Raw genomic sequence first — 15,258 nt, 5'->3', positions numbered from 1 at the left:
CCCAGTGACAGCTTTTGTACCTTTTTTTCTGAGAGTGTATATAATCTAGATACAGGTCCCCTAAATTATAATAATATAAATTATAATAATAGTATTATATAAGTAATTTATGATTGCTTTATTCATTTAACACATTATTTTGTGTTAATTTGTATTTTAACTTGTGATATAATATTAACTTGATGTCTGTATCTGTGTTTTTGGATTTTTTAATTACTTCCATGTATGAAATGTGCTAAATCAAGTTGAACCTATGTCATTGCACATATGCCTTTTGTGGTTTATTGCTGTCTGATATTTTATTCTTAATTATCAATTTGTATAAAAGTAAATCCTTTGGTTGAGGAACGATTTAAGAAAGTTCATTTACAGCATGTTGTCTTTTTGACCTGTCTCATGGACTCCACCTAGTGATCGTTGATGGAAAGACATTTTAACAATAATCTACAGGGACATATTTTATTCAGGGAACAGTACAGTTTACTTAATAATAGCTTTATTTATTACAAATGTATTACCTTTTCACCAGGATTTGATTTGATGGAGTACTTCAATGTAAGAGATTTTCTTGGAGAAAAATTTGAGCCAGGTCAGACCCCCTATGTCAGGCTCGGTACAATGCCCATCGTCCAACAAACAGAGTAAGAGAATCATTTATTTCAATGATATATGCAAAAATCACACTATGTACTTTTACTTAATTTACATTGTTTGTTTTCCAACAATATACTGTTCAAGGTGATACACATTTCTTTTTCTTTTAATTTTTTATGAGAGATTTCTTTGATTCTTGTTTTGTAGAGATGTGTTACCTCAGGGTCTGCCTGATGAATATGCCTTTGTGACCACATTTAAGTTCAGGAAGACCTCTCGTAAAGAAGACTGGTACCTGTGGCAGGTCTATGACAAATACGGCATCCCGCAGGTGTGTATTAATGTGTCCTGAATGGGGCTGAAACATCAGGGCTGTATAGAGAAACTGAAACTGAAGATCCTCTTCAAAAGATCTATTTTTAAAATCGATTTGATTTTGAATTCGCTTATAACATAAAACATCATAAAGCTACTGTAAGTTGATCAGGCTGTAATGAGAATGTCCTCCAGGTCTCCATCCGTCTGGACGGGGAGAACAAGGCGGTGGAGTACAACGCCGTGGGCCTGACAAAGGATGCGGTCCGGGCCGTGTTTAAGAACCCAGAGGTGGAGAATCTGTTTGACCGTGACTGGCATAAGATCGGCATGAGGGTGGACTCCAAGTCTGTGTCCCTGTTCCTGGACTGCAAGCACATTGAGACGCTGCCCATAGAGGAAAGAGAAGACATCGACATCCAGGGAAAGACTGTCATCGGCAAGAGACTCTATGACAGCGTTCCCATTGATGTAAGCAAATACACTCTTAAAAATAAAGGTGCTTCAAAAGGTTCTTCAAGCGATGCCATAGAAGAACCATTTTTGGTTCCACAAAGAACCATTCAGTCAAAGGTTCTTTAAAGAACCATCTCTTTCTTTCCTTTTTATAATCTGAAGAACCTTCTTTCGCCACAAAGAACCTTTTGTGAAGCAGAAAGGTTCTTCAGATGTTAAAGGTTCTTTATGGAACCATTTAGACAAAAAGGTTCTTCTATGGCATCGTGAAGCACCTTTATTTTTATGGTTTATTAACATGCATTTTATACAAGATTAAGTCTCCCTTGCTTAAAAGTGCTGTAATTGTTGTGCCATGATTGTATCAAATTATAATACCATGCTACACTAAGGTACTGATTGATTATCATTTTCATATATATTTTAATATTTGCATGGTACTTCAGAGAATACCATCATGGTAATCTCTAAAAAAAAAAAAAATATGGTTAAATAAGTGATTTATGATTTGATGTTACACTAGCTTCAGTAGGATGTTTTTGAAAGATTTTTTTTTTATTCAGCAAGGATGCATTCAATTGATCAAAAATTACAGGAAGGACTTTTTAAAATGTATAATATTTTAAATTAACATTTCAAATAAGTGCTGTTCTTTTGAACTTTCTAATTAAAAAAAATCCTGAACAAAATGTATCACGGTTTCCACAAAAATATTAACTGGATTCAGTATTAATAATAGGAACCTGTAGGATAGGCAAGATTTATGTAAGAGCACTTATATTTTAATTAAATTGGAATCATTTTTCAAAATATATGCTTGGTAAAAACATCAAAGATACTGACTAACCCCAAATATTTTAATGGTGAGGCGTTTATGAATTTTTAAGTTAACCGAAATCAGCTAATACAACCAGTTCCTGTGTTTCTGCCTGTGTTTCCTCTATAGTTTGACCTCCAGAGGATGGTGATCTACTGTGATGGCAAACAGTCTGAGCAAGAGACGTGTTGCGATATTCCTGGTGGCCCAGTAAGTGCATCTGACTCGCATACAAACCTTTATTCTCACCTCATTATGTCATCACATGGATAGTAAGGCAAAAACATACGGTTTCGAACAGGACAAGTTCTCCAAAGGGCTCAAAGAGCTTTGTTTTGAGTCCTTGATGAAGCTGGGGATTATTCGTTGTCCAGAGTTCAGAATATAGTAATACTCATTATACTGAACATCTGAAGCTGCTTCCTCTTCCTTTCCTCTCTCTTTCTTTCATAACACATTCTGTCTCTTTCGGTTTCTGCGTTCACTTTCTCTTCTCACTCAGTGTGAACAGTCTCTGGTGACTGAGCCCCCCCCACTCCCACTGCCCACCCCAAAACCAACAAGCGCTGAGCAGAAGAAACCAGCCGCGGTCAACTGCTCCTGTCCTGCAGGGGAAAGGGTAAGACATTCCAGGTCAAAGGTCACACTCTTAAAGTTGGTGAACCCCTATGTTTAACATGCAAAAAATTTAATATCAGCCTTATGATATAGGAACCAAAGTTATTTACAGTGTATGAGCTAAATATCATGTGTCTGTGAAGTCATGTGCTGGAGACATTTAGGCCATGTTAATATTAAATACTTTTTTGGGTTCTGTTAGCACCATCTGTGATCATGTTATTGATTACCACAGAAAATAATTTCAGCTCATCCCTCACTTTGTAATACAAGCAAAAATGTACAGTAATGCACCTTAGGGCTGTCAAAATGGCTGAAAAACTAAATTCGAATTTTGTACTTAAATATGATCAAAACTCGAATTATATTCAAATTTAAAATGCATAATTTCAGTTAGGGTGAAGAAAAGCTTTTGGATTCTCTTCTGAGGCCACAAGAGGGTGCATCGAGCAAAATATTACTAATGCACGTTTCTTCAAAGCTTAAGATAACAGGACTGTCTGTGAAAAAAAGTGCATAATGTTTAAAATAATGTTTATAAACCAATTATAATTAATTAAGTTACTTAAACAACTATAAACAAAACAGCATCATGTATTATTACAAAGGGCGGAAAGCCAATCATACAGAGTACATTTTTCATTCAAAAACACGAGTTGCAGTGGGATGGGGAAAAAAACCCCGCCATAAAGTCTCAAGATATGTTTTTTCAAAGTTGAACTTGCATTAATTTTACATGGCTTTCTAAATATGCAACTCTTTTGTGCGAGATGCGAGTGCAACGGTGATAGATGTCCCTCTAGAAAATGCACAAAATACAGTATGTGTTCTGTGTGAACGGCTTGGTTTCAGTTTTGACGTAAACAACATCTTCTCCGCATTGATGTTCTCTTTTCCCGCAATATTTGTAATTAACAATGCAGCAGCGCCGCATCTACTGGCTTCAACTGGATAGGCTAACAAAAACATTAAAATGCAATGACACTTACATCGTCATCGCATCTCGTGCGCCACTGATAAGGCTGCCTCCTTAACGCACACTTAAAATTTGACGAATTTATTAATTCATTTATTAATTTTAAATTCGACGAATATTCGAAATTCGAATTTTTTTTAACAGCCCTAATGCACCTATGGAATGGTGGAATGGAAGTCATTGCACTGGAATACATAAAATGCACTGTTATAGCCACAAACGTCAACAAATAAACATGTTAGCATTAGACTAGTGTGATACAATTTTATAAAGATAATAAAAAAGTATAATTATTATGTAAAATTTTCCAAAATAAAATGATAATAATACAAAAAATAAGGAATTACTAAATAATAGAATTAGAACCTATTATTTCAGCAGCTTAAATAACATAGTTTGTGCAGAATTAATGTAAGCCATCATTAAATATAAATTTTAAGAGTATATAATTCATATAAAATGGGCTGCACATTATGTTTGCACATTGTAGACATTCAGTATATTGGTTTGCTTTTACGGAGTCAAAATTATTTTCTGTGTTAATGAACAGTATGTCTCAGATGCTTTTGATGAATATTTTTTTTAAATTATTATTTAACCTGGAACTTTTTTATTTATAAGGCTGGATATAAATTTTTTTAATCTAAACTTTCTTTTGTAATGCATTCTGTTTCGTTTTGCAATGCATTGATTCTTTACACACTCTTATTTCTGACCTCTGTCTTTCAAAATGAATCCCCTCATCTCTCTCTTCTGCAATCTCTCTCAATCTTTCCCATCCTACAGGGAGAGACAGGTCTACCAGGTGTCGCGGGGCCCAAGGGTGAAAAGGTCAAATAACGTTTCAGTATCACAGCATCGCACAATGACTTTATTACGCTTTTGCACATCTCTGGATGCATTTTCAGTGGGTTCCTCATTGGCTCTTTGCATAAAACTCTGCATCTGCAGGGGGATCCTGGTCTTAAAGGGGCAGAAGGACCGCCAGGACCCAAAGGGCAGAAAGGAGAGCGTGTACGACATCCATATTATCACTTATACAGATTCATATAGCTTTGCTTCTGTTTAGATAAACATAAAACAACATTGCTGTATATTAGAAATGTGTCTGCTGTTTCTGTCTTTCTGGGCCTGGAGAGTAATTGATCGGTGTTGATTGATTATTTGCAGGCTATCTCTATCAAAGGTGATAGAGGAGAGAAGGTAAGGTCATGAATTTAACAGCCAAACTCCTCAAGATAGACAAAACAGTTCTGTCGTTTCGTGCGAGCCAGAAGCCAATTCATCAAAAACATCGTTCTTCCCTTGAATCCAAAGTCTAGAATTACAAAAGAACAAAGAGAGACAAACTGTGGAGACTGCCACTCTTTTGAGGATAAAAACAATAAAAGTACCTTATTTTGAAATGCAGAATTATGGGTCTTCCAACCTCACAGGATATGCAAAACAAGAGGCTGTGCACCAAACACCCACTCACAGCGCTTAAAACAGACATCCTCCGCTGACTCCAGGGCATAATTACCTCAGAATAATATCATAATTAACCTCTATCAGTCAGAGATTCATACAGGAGAATTAGATGACTGTGGTGTTGGGAATAGAATGACAACTGTCATTATTTAAACATTTACTTGTGCTTATTGTAATATTTCACTCGTATGATGAATATGGTGATTCACAATCTGTTAAGACTTCTGGAAAGGAGTCGTATTTTGAGATTTCCACTGCACTCGGCCACTATTCAGCCAAATTTAGATGCCAGATAACGCCCACAGCTAGAAAAATGTTGCATGCTGGATTGGTCAGTGGAATTTGCTGACCTAAAAACAGCAAATGCTGTGCTTGAGCAGGTTAAAGGAACACTCTTCTATTTTTGAAAATAGGCTCATTTTCCAACTCCCCTAGAGTTAAACAGTTGAGTTTGACCGTTTTCGAATCCATTCAGCCAATCTCCGGGTCTGGCGGTAGCACTTTTAGCTGTAGCTTAGCATAGATCATTGAATCTGATTAGACCGTTAGCATCTCGCTCAAAAATGACCAAACAGTTTCTAATTTTTCCTATTTAAAACTTGACTCTTCTGTAGTTGCATCGTGTACTAAGACCGACGTAAAATGAAAAGTTGCGATTTTCTAGGCCGATATGGCTAGGAACTATACTCTCATTCCGGCGTAATAATCAAGGAACTTTGCTGCCATACCATGGGTGCAGCAGGCTCAATGATATTACGCAGCGCCTGAAAATATTCCCCAGGTAGGTAACTTCCAATAAGCCTATTTTCAGGCGCTGCGTAATATCATTGCGCCTACTGCACCCATGGTACGGCAGCAAAGTTCCTTGATTATTACGCCGGAATGAGAGTATATATGTAAGAAAAATTAATGGCGAAGAGCACGTAATATATAAGTTTTTGTCAAAATACAGAAATAACCGCACACAGACAGATCGTCAGCTTGTGTCCACACAATTAAAAGAATAGTTCACCCAAAAATTTAAATTTGCTTATCAATAAGATATGTTTACTTGAAGCACAATAACTTAAGGTATTATGTCTTATTTTCTAAAAAAAAATTGAACTGAAGTGAGTTTATGCTTAAAACAAGCAAATAATCTCTGTTAGTGGGTTAAGAAAAATTAAAACGGAAAATGATTATTTTTTGTGACCACACACCATTTTTTCAGAAGCAGTACTTGATATCTTAAGTCGTTTTGCTTCTCAAGTAACTGTATCTTGATTTAAGACAAAAATACTAAGAAATTAGTTTTTTTTTTTTTTTTTTTACATGCCAGACAATAAATTAGGCCAAAAAATCCTCTAGACTTAATCAAGGAGGAACCTTACCTGGGAAAGTAAGCAACCCCTCAGAGAACTTTAGTTTTTTCTTATGCATGATTTTCAATTGCTTGTGTGTGTATTTCTCGGTGTACATGTCATATGATTTGCATGAGTGTCCATGCGTATATGTATATGTGTGTTCATTCTGTATATGTGAATGCATGTCTATGTTCTCACAAATTATCCATATGTTACAGTATAAAGTTAGCTAGCAGCATATTGAGGAGTTGGCTAGTTAAAATGCATGATGTCACAAACGCATGTTTGTGTTTGAGGTGTTGCTCTGTCCGTCTCTCTTAAACCCTGTTTTGTGGTCGTTTTGTCAATCTTTTCACACTGAAATGTTTGTGTTGAAGCTGAGGTGCTTTTGAAATGTTGAGCCATGTTGCCCATGCAGAAAGATGTTACCACATCTTGCAAAGTATTGTTACAATATACAGTGTTTACTGAAAATACAGAGTTCTGGCATGACCTCCACCTTCCCCAGCTCCACCTGTATAAATCTGCTATGAGGTGATTCATGTATGCTATATGGGGGTTATTTCATGTATGTTATATTTGCAGCAGCAATATTTCTAACATGCTCACAGCGGTATGTTGTGGATGTATTGGCAGTAGCAAGTCTCGGTACTTGCTCTGCTGCAGCAGTGTAGCAGATCTATTCCGCCAAGACCAAATACATTAACATGATCATGTACATTACCATGCTAATCCCTCCGAGAGTTGTCATGACAGAACTATTTTAATGCTTCTTTAAGTAATCAACATCTCAACACTGTCCGCTATCTTTGCACAATGTTTGCTGCAGTGCATAATGCAATAGCTTATCTATGATGTCTATGAATTGTTCATTTAAGTCAGTTGCATATACTGTACTGATTGTTGTACTGACATTTTACTCTTTTTTTCACTGAGGTGGAAACTGGCATCAGTAGATAACTTCATTAGAAACAAATTGAAATCAAACAAATCATGCATCGACAATATGCTGTCTGGGTTGGCAGCTCTCAAGATTGTGGTTATTTTGTTGTATTACTTTCTCATGATGGCATTTGTCAGTTATCCGTTGACTTTATCAAAGTGTGAAGAAGTTTGAGAGTAATTACAGGCTATCAAGCTGCCCGCTGCTGCGTGTGAAGTCATTATTATAATCAGGTCACAAAAGCTTTTCTCTTTTACTGTTCAACTCTCAGAATTCCAGGAGATTCCCTGTAGTGCACGGGATATCTGAAAGGCAAGATATAATGGCAAAGATTTCTTTAGGGTTCCTTAGTGGTGTTTAGCATTAGTGTGTGATTAATTGTATTGAACGGAAGAAAACTATAGCCTACTAACTGTAGTGTTGGCCTCTTTTTTTCTTTTTATGATCTCACAAGCCTTTCTACATAATTGATATGCCTTTATGGTATGGGATTCTTTGTGTGGTGATGTCTGATGATCATTTCAAGTGAAAACTGAGTTTTTGGTTGGCTGGTTTGATGGTCAAATATATGGTTTCTAAGGTCAGATTTTTCACAGGAACACATTTGGCCACTTTTGGACACATTTCGGGGGCCGCTTGTGGCCATGTCCAAAGTCATGACATCTTGTTTTAAAGCCATGCTGAAATCCCGTCTCTCTCCACAGGGGGACAGCGGCGATCGCGGTGAACCTGGAGCCAGAGGAGAAAGAGGAGATAGAGTAAGTCACACTTGTGTATATGCAAACAACATGAAATGGCATCTGTAGTTAACTTGCACTACCATTCAAAGGTTTAGGGAATGTAAGAGAAAAAGTTTTTGAAAGAATCAAAGTAAAAACAGTAATATTGTTTACAATTGTAATGTTTTGAATCATTTTAAATAACTGTTTTCTATTTGAATATATTTTCAAATGTAATTTGTAGTTTTGTTTGTTGTGTTTGGACAAATAGTACATACATGTTTGTGATTTGTGTAAAACATTTTTTTCAGATATTTTAAAGTATTGGTTGGTTGTACTAACTATTGTGAAAACGTTTGAGAGTTTTGTGCACATTGTTTTGAGAAGATTATTTGTATGATTTGTAATTTGTATAAAGTGAATGAAATCTGTTTAGGACAATCACAAAGTATTCAGATCACTGTGTTAACTGTTTTGAGAACAGTGACCTGAGTTTGGAGACGTGTCAAATCGAATGAGAACAACTGTAATTCCATGCATTGTTCAGCAGAAAAGAAAATAAACAACTTCTTCATACTGTGAAGTATACACTGAATAAAACGACAATAAACGTTATTTTACCCCCTTTTTTAGTCCAATTTTGTCTAAACATTCTTGATTCTATAGATGTGTTTATAAGTGACATTAATATTTATTTAATTTTTGTAGGGATCGGACGGTTTACCTGGTCTGGCTGGGAAAAAAGGCGATACAGGAGAGAGAGTGAGTGATAGAAAGTATATTTGCATGTGGTTGAAGGTATATTTTGATTTTGATTTTGATATTGACATTGGCATGTTGATGAACAGGGTGATCAAGGAGTTGCAGGTGATGCTGGGTTACCTGGACCTCTCGGACCAAAGGTGAGACCTCCTTTAGACAGAGGAGTAAAGATATGCTTGATTAGACTAGTGTCAGAAATGTTCATGTTCTAACTGTCAATATTTGCCCCCCCATAATTAATTTCAGGGGAATTGTTTTGTCATTTTGAGTCCAAAAAGGCTGTTGTCATCCTAAAAATGATTTAAGATGTGATATATCTTAATATTAAATGATTTTATGATGATAAATGCTAAAATAGTAACATCAATAATAACATTACATTTAAAAGCAGCTGTAAATAATGCAATAAACAAGCATTTTCTTTCCATTATTTTCTCTTTTTTTATCACTTTTTGGTGACATGCTAATTTCTGAACTGTGCTAGATGTGCTTAGTAGTTTTTAACATGATCTGGCTTTTTTGACCTGTTTTTATTTAGGGTATCCAAGGTGATGCTGGTCCATCCGGAGCACCGGGTCTTCAAGGGGTGTCTGTAAGTATGATCTCTGCGTTTAAACCATGTACCGATGATTATGAAAGCCTGTTTCCACCTCAAGAGTATTGCAATATAAATCTACTTATGACTTTATCAATAACTGGTACTTTGTATTTCACAATTGCAACATGATTTATCTTAAATGCATCTTTATATCTCCCCATTGTGACTTTATTTCTTATTTTACATTTTTTTCCCCCTCACAGTAACCTTTTTATTTTATTCAATTTTAATAGAATTTTGTATTTTATTGTTTGTTTGGTTTTTACTTATTTATTTTTGAGGTTGAAACTGGCTTCAATAGATGATTACAACATCAGAAACAAATTGAAATCAAGACTTTGCATCCACAATTTTGTGTTACAACTGTTCAGGGCAGATCGTTATGCATCCAGTGTTCTTCTCTGTGACATTTGTAAGATATTGAGTGTGTCGTGTTTTTCATCAGGGTGTTACTGGAGGTAAAGGAGACAAAGGAGCTTCCGGAGAAAGGGTAAGGGATGACTGACACCTGTCAATCATAACAACTGTTACCACAAATATCATTACTTAGGCTTAGTATTAGTATTAAGTATTAAAGGTTGGCATGTCCCGCACCATTTGTGCTACAGACGTGAATGATTCCTAAAATCATGCCCCCCTCACAGTAACCTTTTTATTTTATTCAATTTTAATAGAATTTTGTATTTTATTGTTTGTTTGGTTTTTACTTATTTATTTTTGAGGTTGAAACTGGCTTCAATAGATGATTACAACATCAGAAACAAATTGAAATCAAGACTTTGCATCCACAATTTTGTGTTACAACTGTTCAGGGCAGATCGTTATGCATCCAGTGTTCTTCTCTGTGACATTTGTAAGATATTGAGTGTGTCGTGTTTTTCATCAGGGTGTTACTGGAGGTAAAGGAGACAAAGGAGCTTCCGGAGAAAGGGTAAGGGATGACTGACACCTGTCAATCATAACAACTGTTACCACAAATATCATTACTTAGGCTTAGTATTAGTATTAAGTATTAAAGTGTGCACCATTTGTGCTACAGACGTGAATGATTCCTAAAATCATGCCACAGAGGTTTTGCATGCACAGCACTCACTTTGTCGTCAGAAAATGTAAAAATCTAGTTTAGTCTGTCATTGCAGACCCCCTTCCACCCACTAAAAGGCCTGGGACAATGTTCCTGCTTGTCTTCCCCTTTTCAGCACCCCGTTTTAGTTTTAATGCTTTGGAATAACTTGGACGGAGGCCAAACTAGTCATTGTCACAAAGTACTGTACATACCTGCAGATCCAAATGCTACAGAGGGAATATTTCTACAGAGTGAATGCAGGCAGACTAATAACTCAAACAGATGTCACAGTGCTGATGCAGACTCCATATATCCTGTTCTGTGGGGGCGTTGTGCAGTCAGACAGGTCTAAGAACAGCTTCACACGGTAGAGCGTTGCCGTCATTCTTCAGTCTGTCTGACGGTCCGCCCCCGCACGCACACTGAGAGCTTTTAAGCCAAATTTGACTTTCCTGAAACTAACTTAGAAGTTAAAGATGGAGCAAATTTGTGCCACGAGTGTACCAAAAAGAGTGTTTTGGTACAGGTTTTCATACATCACTCCCCGTCTGTCATTGGCTGGCAAACACATAGTCCTGCCCCCAACTCATGCCATTGGTTGAGTTAATATCGCTGTATTTGGCTGGTTGGGATGCTCAAACAAACAATATTTCAGAACTATTTACAGCTGTTTTATTATGTTAAATATTTTAACATGGAAAATAAGCTTAGTTTAGGCAAAGATGCATTACTTTTGAATGCTGGTAATTCAGTGCAAATGGATATATATTTTTAGAACCAGTGCTCGGTTCATTGGAACAGGAAATATCAGATTATGCTTTTGTGAGAATGGTTTTTCAGTTGAACTCAAATGGCCTTGAATTCAAAATAAATACATCATACAGACGCATTCACCATCTGTTATATTTCCTGAATTTCTGACCTGAAACAGCAGGCTCTGCATAGTGTATATTGCATATGTTTTGTCATGTTACAGTCACATTCCCATCCCCTCAGTCACTTTTCTCCTGCTGTTTTCTGTATTAAAAACAGAACACCTGTCTAGACAAATGTGCATAATTAAAGGTCATTCCAAACCTGTATGCTGTCTATGGGACATAAAATTAGAAATTAGGGAATAGAAATGGAGATTGTGACATACTATTGCAATGAAAATAATTAATTGTGCTCATAAAGGCATATGTGTTGATCTAATAGTCATTTATTTCATTAAATTATTGCAAAATTGGAAGCAGAATACAGCACATAATTAAATACTGCATATTTAGTACTTTTTATAAGTTTGGTCTCAGTAAGATTTGTTTAATGTTTTTAAAAGAAAGGCTGTAGTTATTTGATCACAAATATAGTAATATTATAAAGTATTTAATATAATTTATTCCTGTGATGCAAAGCTGCATTTTCAGCATCATTACATGTAGCATGATCCTTCAGAAATCCTTCTAATATGCTGATTGCTGCATAAGAAACATTTCTTGTTATTAATATTCTTAATATTTCTGTGGAAACTGTGATACTTTTTTCAGGATTTGTTGATTAATAGAAAGTTCAAGATGGAAATCTTTTGTAATATTATAAATGTCTCTACTGTCACTTTTGATTACGCAAATCTTCCATTTGATGACGTCTCACTTTCAAATGTTGTATAGGGTGAACCAGGTTTAGATGGGTTTCCAGGGAAACCAGGTCTTCCAGGAAAAGACGTATGTATTCAGAGCATTTTATAATGCATATAATTTGTCATGTACCGTTTTGCGCAGCATGTATGTACACTGGATGTAGAAGATATTAATGTGAGCTTATGTAACGTTTTGCTTAGGTCAAGTAAGTATACGTTTTACCTAAATTACTTCTCTCTCTTTCATTTTCTCTAAATCCAGGGTCATAGGGGGCTGATTGGTGCTCCTGGTCCAAATGGAATACAAGGAGAAAAGGTATAGGGACACTTTTTTGGAGACGCATGTTGCTTGGCTTTGAAAGGGCAAGTCTTTTATTCTGGGCAAATCTTTTATTCACCCTCAGTTTGTTCCAAACCCATAGTCCTTTTGTATTTCTTGATAGTTCACCCAGATATATTTCCCACAAAACCCTCAAAACACATATATCTTTCTTGGAAAATTATAGTTTTGTATCACATATTTGTATTTCTCAGGCTCATCCACAAAGACGCCCATTCAAAAATGAAACCAGTCTGTGTCTGTATTTTATCTCGCTCTCTGTCCCGCACACTTTCAGCAACTCATTCCCAAAGGAAATGACAAATAGTACTCTATCAGATGTTGTAACTCACAGCACAGACAATTCCACTCTGGTTCAACTCCACCCAGAATATCAAATCACTGTGGGATTTTAACTACTCAGTAAATCTTGTCAGCCGCTGTTTAATAAAAGGGGTCATATGACGTTGCTAAAAAGAACATTATTTTGTGTATTTGGTGTAATGCAATGTGTTTATGCAGTTTAATAAACACTGTGTTTGCCGATAGGGTGAACGAGGTCCTGCTGGATTACCTGGCGATGCGGTAAGACGTTTGATTTATTAATTGAATGAATCGTGTTGTAAAATAGCAGTATTGAGTTGCTCACGGCCTCATCTGTGTTTTTCCACAGGTTCAGCTGGCAGGACTCAAGGGGGAGACTGTAAGTGTGCAATCTGTTGAGAAGATGAGTCTTAAACTTCGCCTTTGTAGAGCATTCTCGTAACTGTGTGTTTGTGTTTTCAGGGCATCCCTGGTGAACGAGGACCCTTGGGAGCGGACGGCCCACCTGGACCTCCTGTAAGACATATTTTGTCATGTAATGCTTGTTTTAAAAATGCACATTGAAGAAGAAAAGTGAAGTTAGTTTTGAAAAAAAGCTGATTGCCTGATCCATTCCTCCCATCAAATTTTAAAGTAAATCAATTTAAGAAAATGGTTGGCATTATTGCACTATTTTAATAGGTTGGAAATGATGTAGTTAGTGTAATTCTGTTCAATTCTGTGTTTGTGGCAATGTGTAAGCACTTATGTGGATGTATTTATAGATTTACATGACACATTTAGAACAGAATGGACAATAAAGTTAAACTCAAACTCCAGATACTTTTTGGGGTCACTGTACATCATAAAATATCACATTCACGGTCTGTTTATGAAAATAAGAAGCATCATATTTTCTGTGTCTGCTACTGTTGTGGACTTCATTGTTTTTAATTAGCCTATTGTTTATGCTGTTTTTCCTCAGGGCCCACCTGGACCTCCAGGTTTGCCCGGTGAGCCGGGTGAGAATGGACAAAGGGTAGGACATTTGTATTTTATTGAAACAATCCATCTCGGCTGCTTTTAATGGAGATTTAAGATGTTCTAGAACCTGATCTGTGGTAACCATAGAGACTGGCTGGAAAGCACGGCTCTCAGTGCATGTTCTGGTGTTTTTGAGTGCTCTGTGGGGTCAGATTAAAGCGAGGAGCTCATTAGGAAGAGAGACAGGAGATGTTCAAATGGCCTGACGCTCTCAGATTCCCTCCAACTGATGAGATGACAGCATCATTAAAATGTTCTCGGAATACTTGGAAAACATTGTTTCTTGCCAAAAAAAATAATGGCATTTGAATAACAGCTCTAAAAAGGAAGAATCAAGCAAACAGAAAGAGTAGTTTTTAAATGAAAATTCTGTCATTATTTATTCATCATTCATGTTGTACCAAATCAATATGACTTACTTCTTTCTGTGATCCACAAAAGATGTTTAGCATAGTGTTGTTTTCGTTAACTAAAGCTATTTAAAACAGTTTTGTTTACTGAAATAAAATAAAATATAAATACTAAATGGAAAAACTCAAACTACTGTAAATAAAAATTAGAAATAAAAGAATTTCTCTCTCTCTCTCTCTCTCTCTCTCTCTCTCCCTCTCTCCCTCTATTTTAAGCTCTTATCTCTGTAATGTCTTCAAAATACCTTTCCTATCTTATGTGTCAGAAGCAGGGAACGTTAAAATGTTAGCATGTTGTACCACATCAGTGACTTTATTTTCTGAACAAACAAAAATGTGAGGGAGAGAATTTTATTCCCCATTGCTCTTCACATCTTAAAACTCTTAAACAAAATTGTATTTTTATGGCATTTAGTCGACGTCTAAAAGCTTTGAGCCTATGTATATGCAAGTGTACTCTGGATTGAACATATCCCTAAAACCAACTAGCTGTGCTATAGGAAGTTGCAAATCATAGTCTGTGACTGTGATTATAAAAATAGGCTGTTGGCTTTTTTTATAATGTAAAATATGAACCCCCTTTATATGTTTGGCCCCAGCATCCTGTTTCTGTTGGAAATATATAAACATGGGAAAGAAATCTTCACTCATAAGATCTTAAATATTGTTGCTCACAGTACATATTTTTAATTTCTATTGACTATAGAACAGAACAAAATTAGCATATGTGTGATTTCCTGTTTGTCCAGCAGAGGGCAGTGCAACCCTTGCTATGTGCCTCTGATGGATGGAAGGTTTCATTCGTGGAGTCACAACAGATGTCAAATAGAAAGATCATGAACTCTACCTGACCTCTCACATGGAATTAATTTTTTCCTAGTATTAAT

The 15,258-nt window shown here is 36.1% G+C and overlaps 1 protein-coding gene across 1 annotated transcript in view; it reads left to right on the top strand.

Annotated features, from left to right (window-relative positions):
* Positions 1 to 15,258, top strand: part of LOC107681609 (collagen alpha-1(XXII) chain-like) — a gene marked incomplete at its 3' end in the record, with an annotated part of 49,156 nt that overhangs the window by 16,662 nt on the left and 17,236 nt on the right. Inside the window, exons 4-22 of the mRNA XM_016477918.1 lie at positions 530 to 641; positions 802 to 925; positions 1,105 to 1,380; positions 2,312 to 2,392; positions 2,685 to 2,801; positions 4,563 to 4,607; positions 4,728 to 4,790; positions 4,947 to 4,979; positions 8,237 to 8,290; positions 8,960 to 9,013; positions 9,100 to 9,153; positions 9,552 to 9,605; positions 10,057 to 10,101; positions 12,327 to 12,380; positions 12,558 to 12,611; positions 13,164 to 13,199; positions 13,288 to 13,317; positions 13,401 to 13,454; positions 13,903 to 13,956. Coding sequence (XP_016333404.1) covers positions 530 to 641; positions 802 to 925; positions 1,105 to 1,380; positions 2,312 to 2,392; positions 2,685 to 2,801; positions 4,563 to 4,607; positions 4,728 to 4,790; positions 4,947 to 4,979; positions 8,237 to 8,290; positions 8,960 to 9,013; positions 9,100 to 9,153; positions 9,552 to 9,605; positions 10,057 to 10,101; positions 12,327 to 12,380; positions 12,558 to 12,611; positions 13,164 to 13,199; positions 13,288 to 13,317; positions 13,401 to 13,454; positions 13,903 to 13,956 — 1,394 coding nt within the window. The remainder of the gene's footprint in view (positions 1 to 529; positions 642 to 801; positions 926 to 1,104; positions 1,381 to 2,311; positions 2,393 to 2,684; positions 2,802 to 4,562; positions 4,608 to 4,727; positions 4,791 to 4,946; positions 4,980 to 8,236; positions 8,291 to 8,959; positions 9,014 to 9,099; positions 9,154 to 9,551; positions 9,606 to 10,056; positions 10,102 to 12,326; positions 12,381 to 12,557; positions 12,612 to 13,163; positions 13,200 to 13,287; positions 13,318 to 13,400; positions 13,455 to 13,902; positions 13,957 to 15,258) is intronic.

Source organism: Sinocyclocheilus anshuiensis, unplaced genomic scaffold, assembly GCF_001515605.1.
Source record: "Sinocyclocheilus anshuiensis isolate Anshui unplaced genomic scaffold, SAMN03320099.WGS_v1.1 scaffold1524, whole genome shotgun sequence".
NCBI lineage: Eukaryota > Metazoa > Chordata > Actinopteri > Cypriniformes > Cyprinidae > Sinocyclocheilus > Sinocyclocheilus anshuiensis.
The sequence above is the reverse complement of the archived record's forward strand: the minus strand, read 5'-3'. Positions and strand labels throughout refer to the sequence as shown.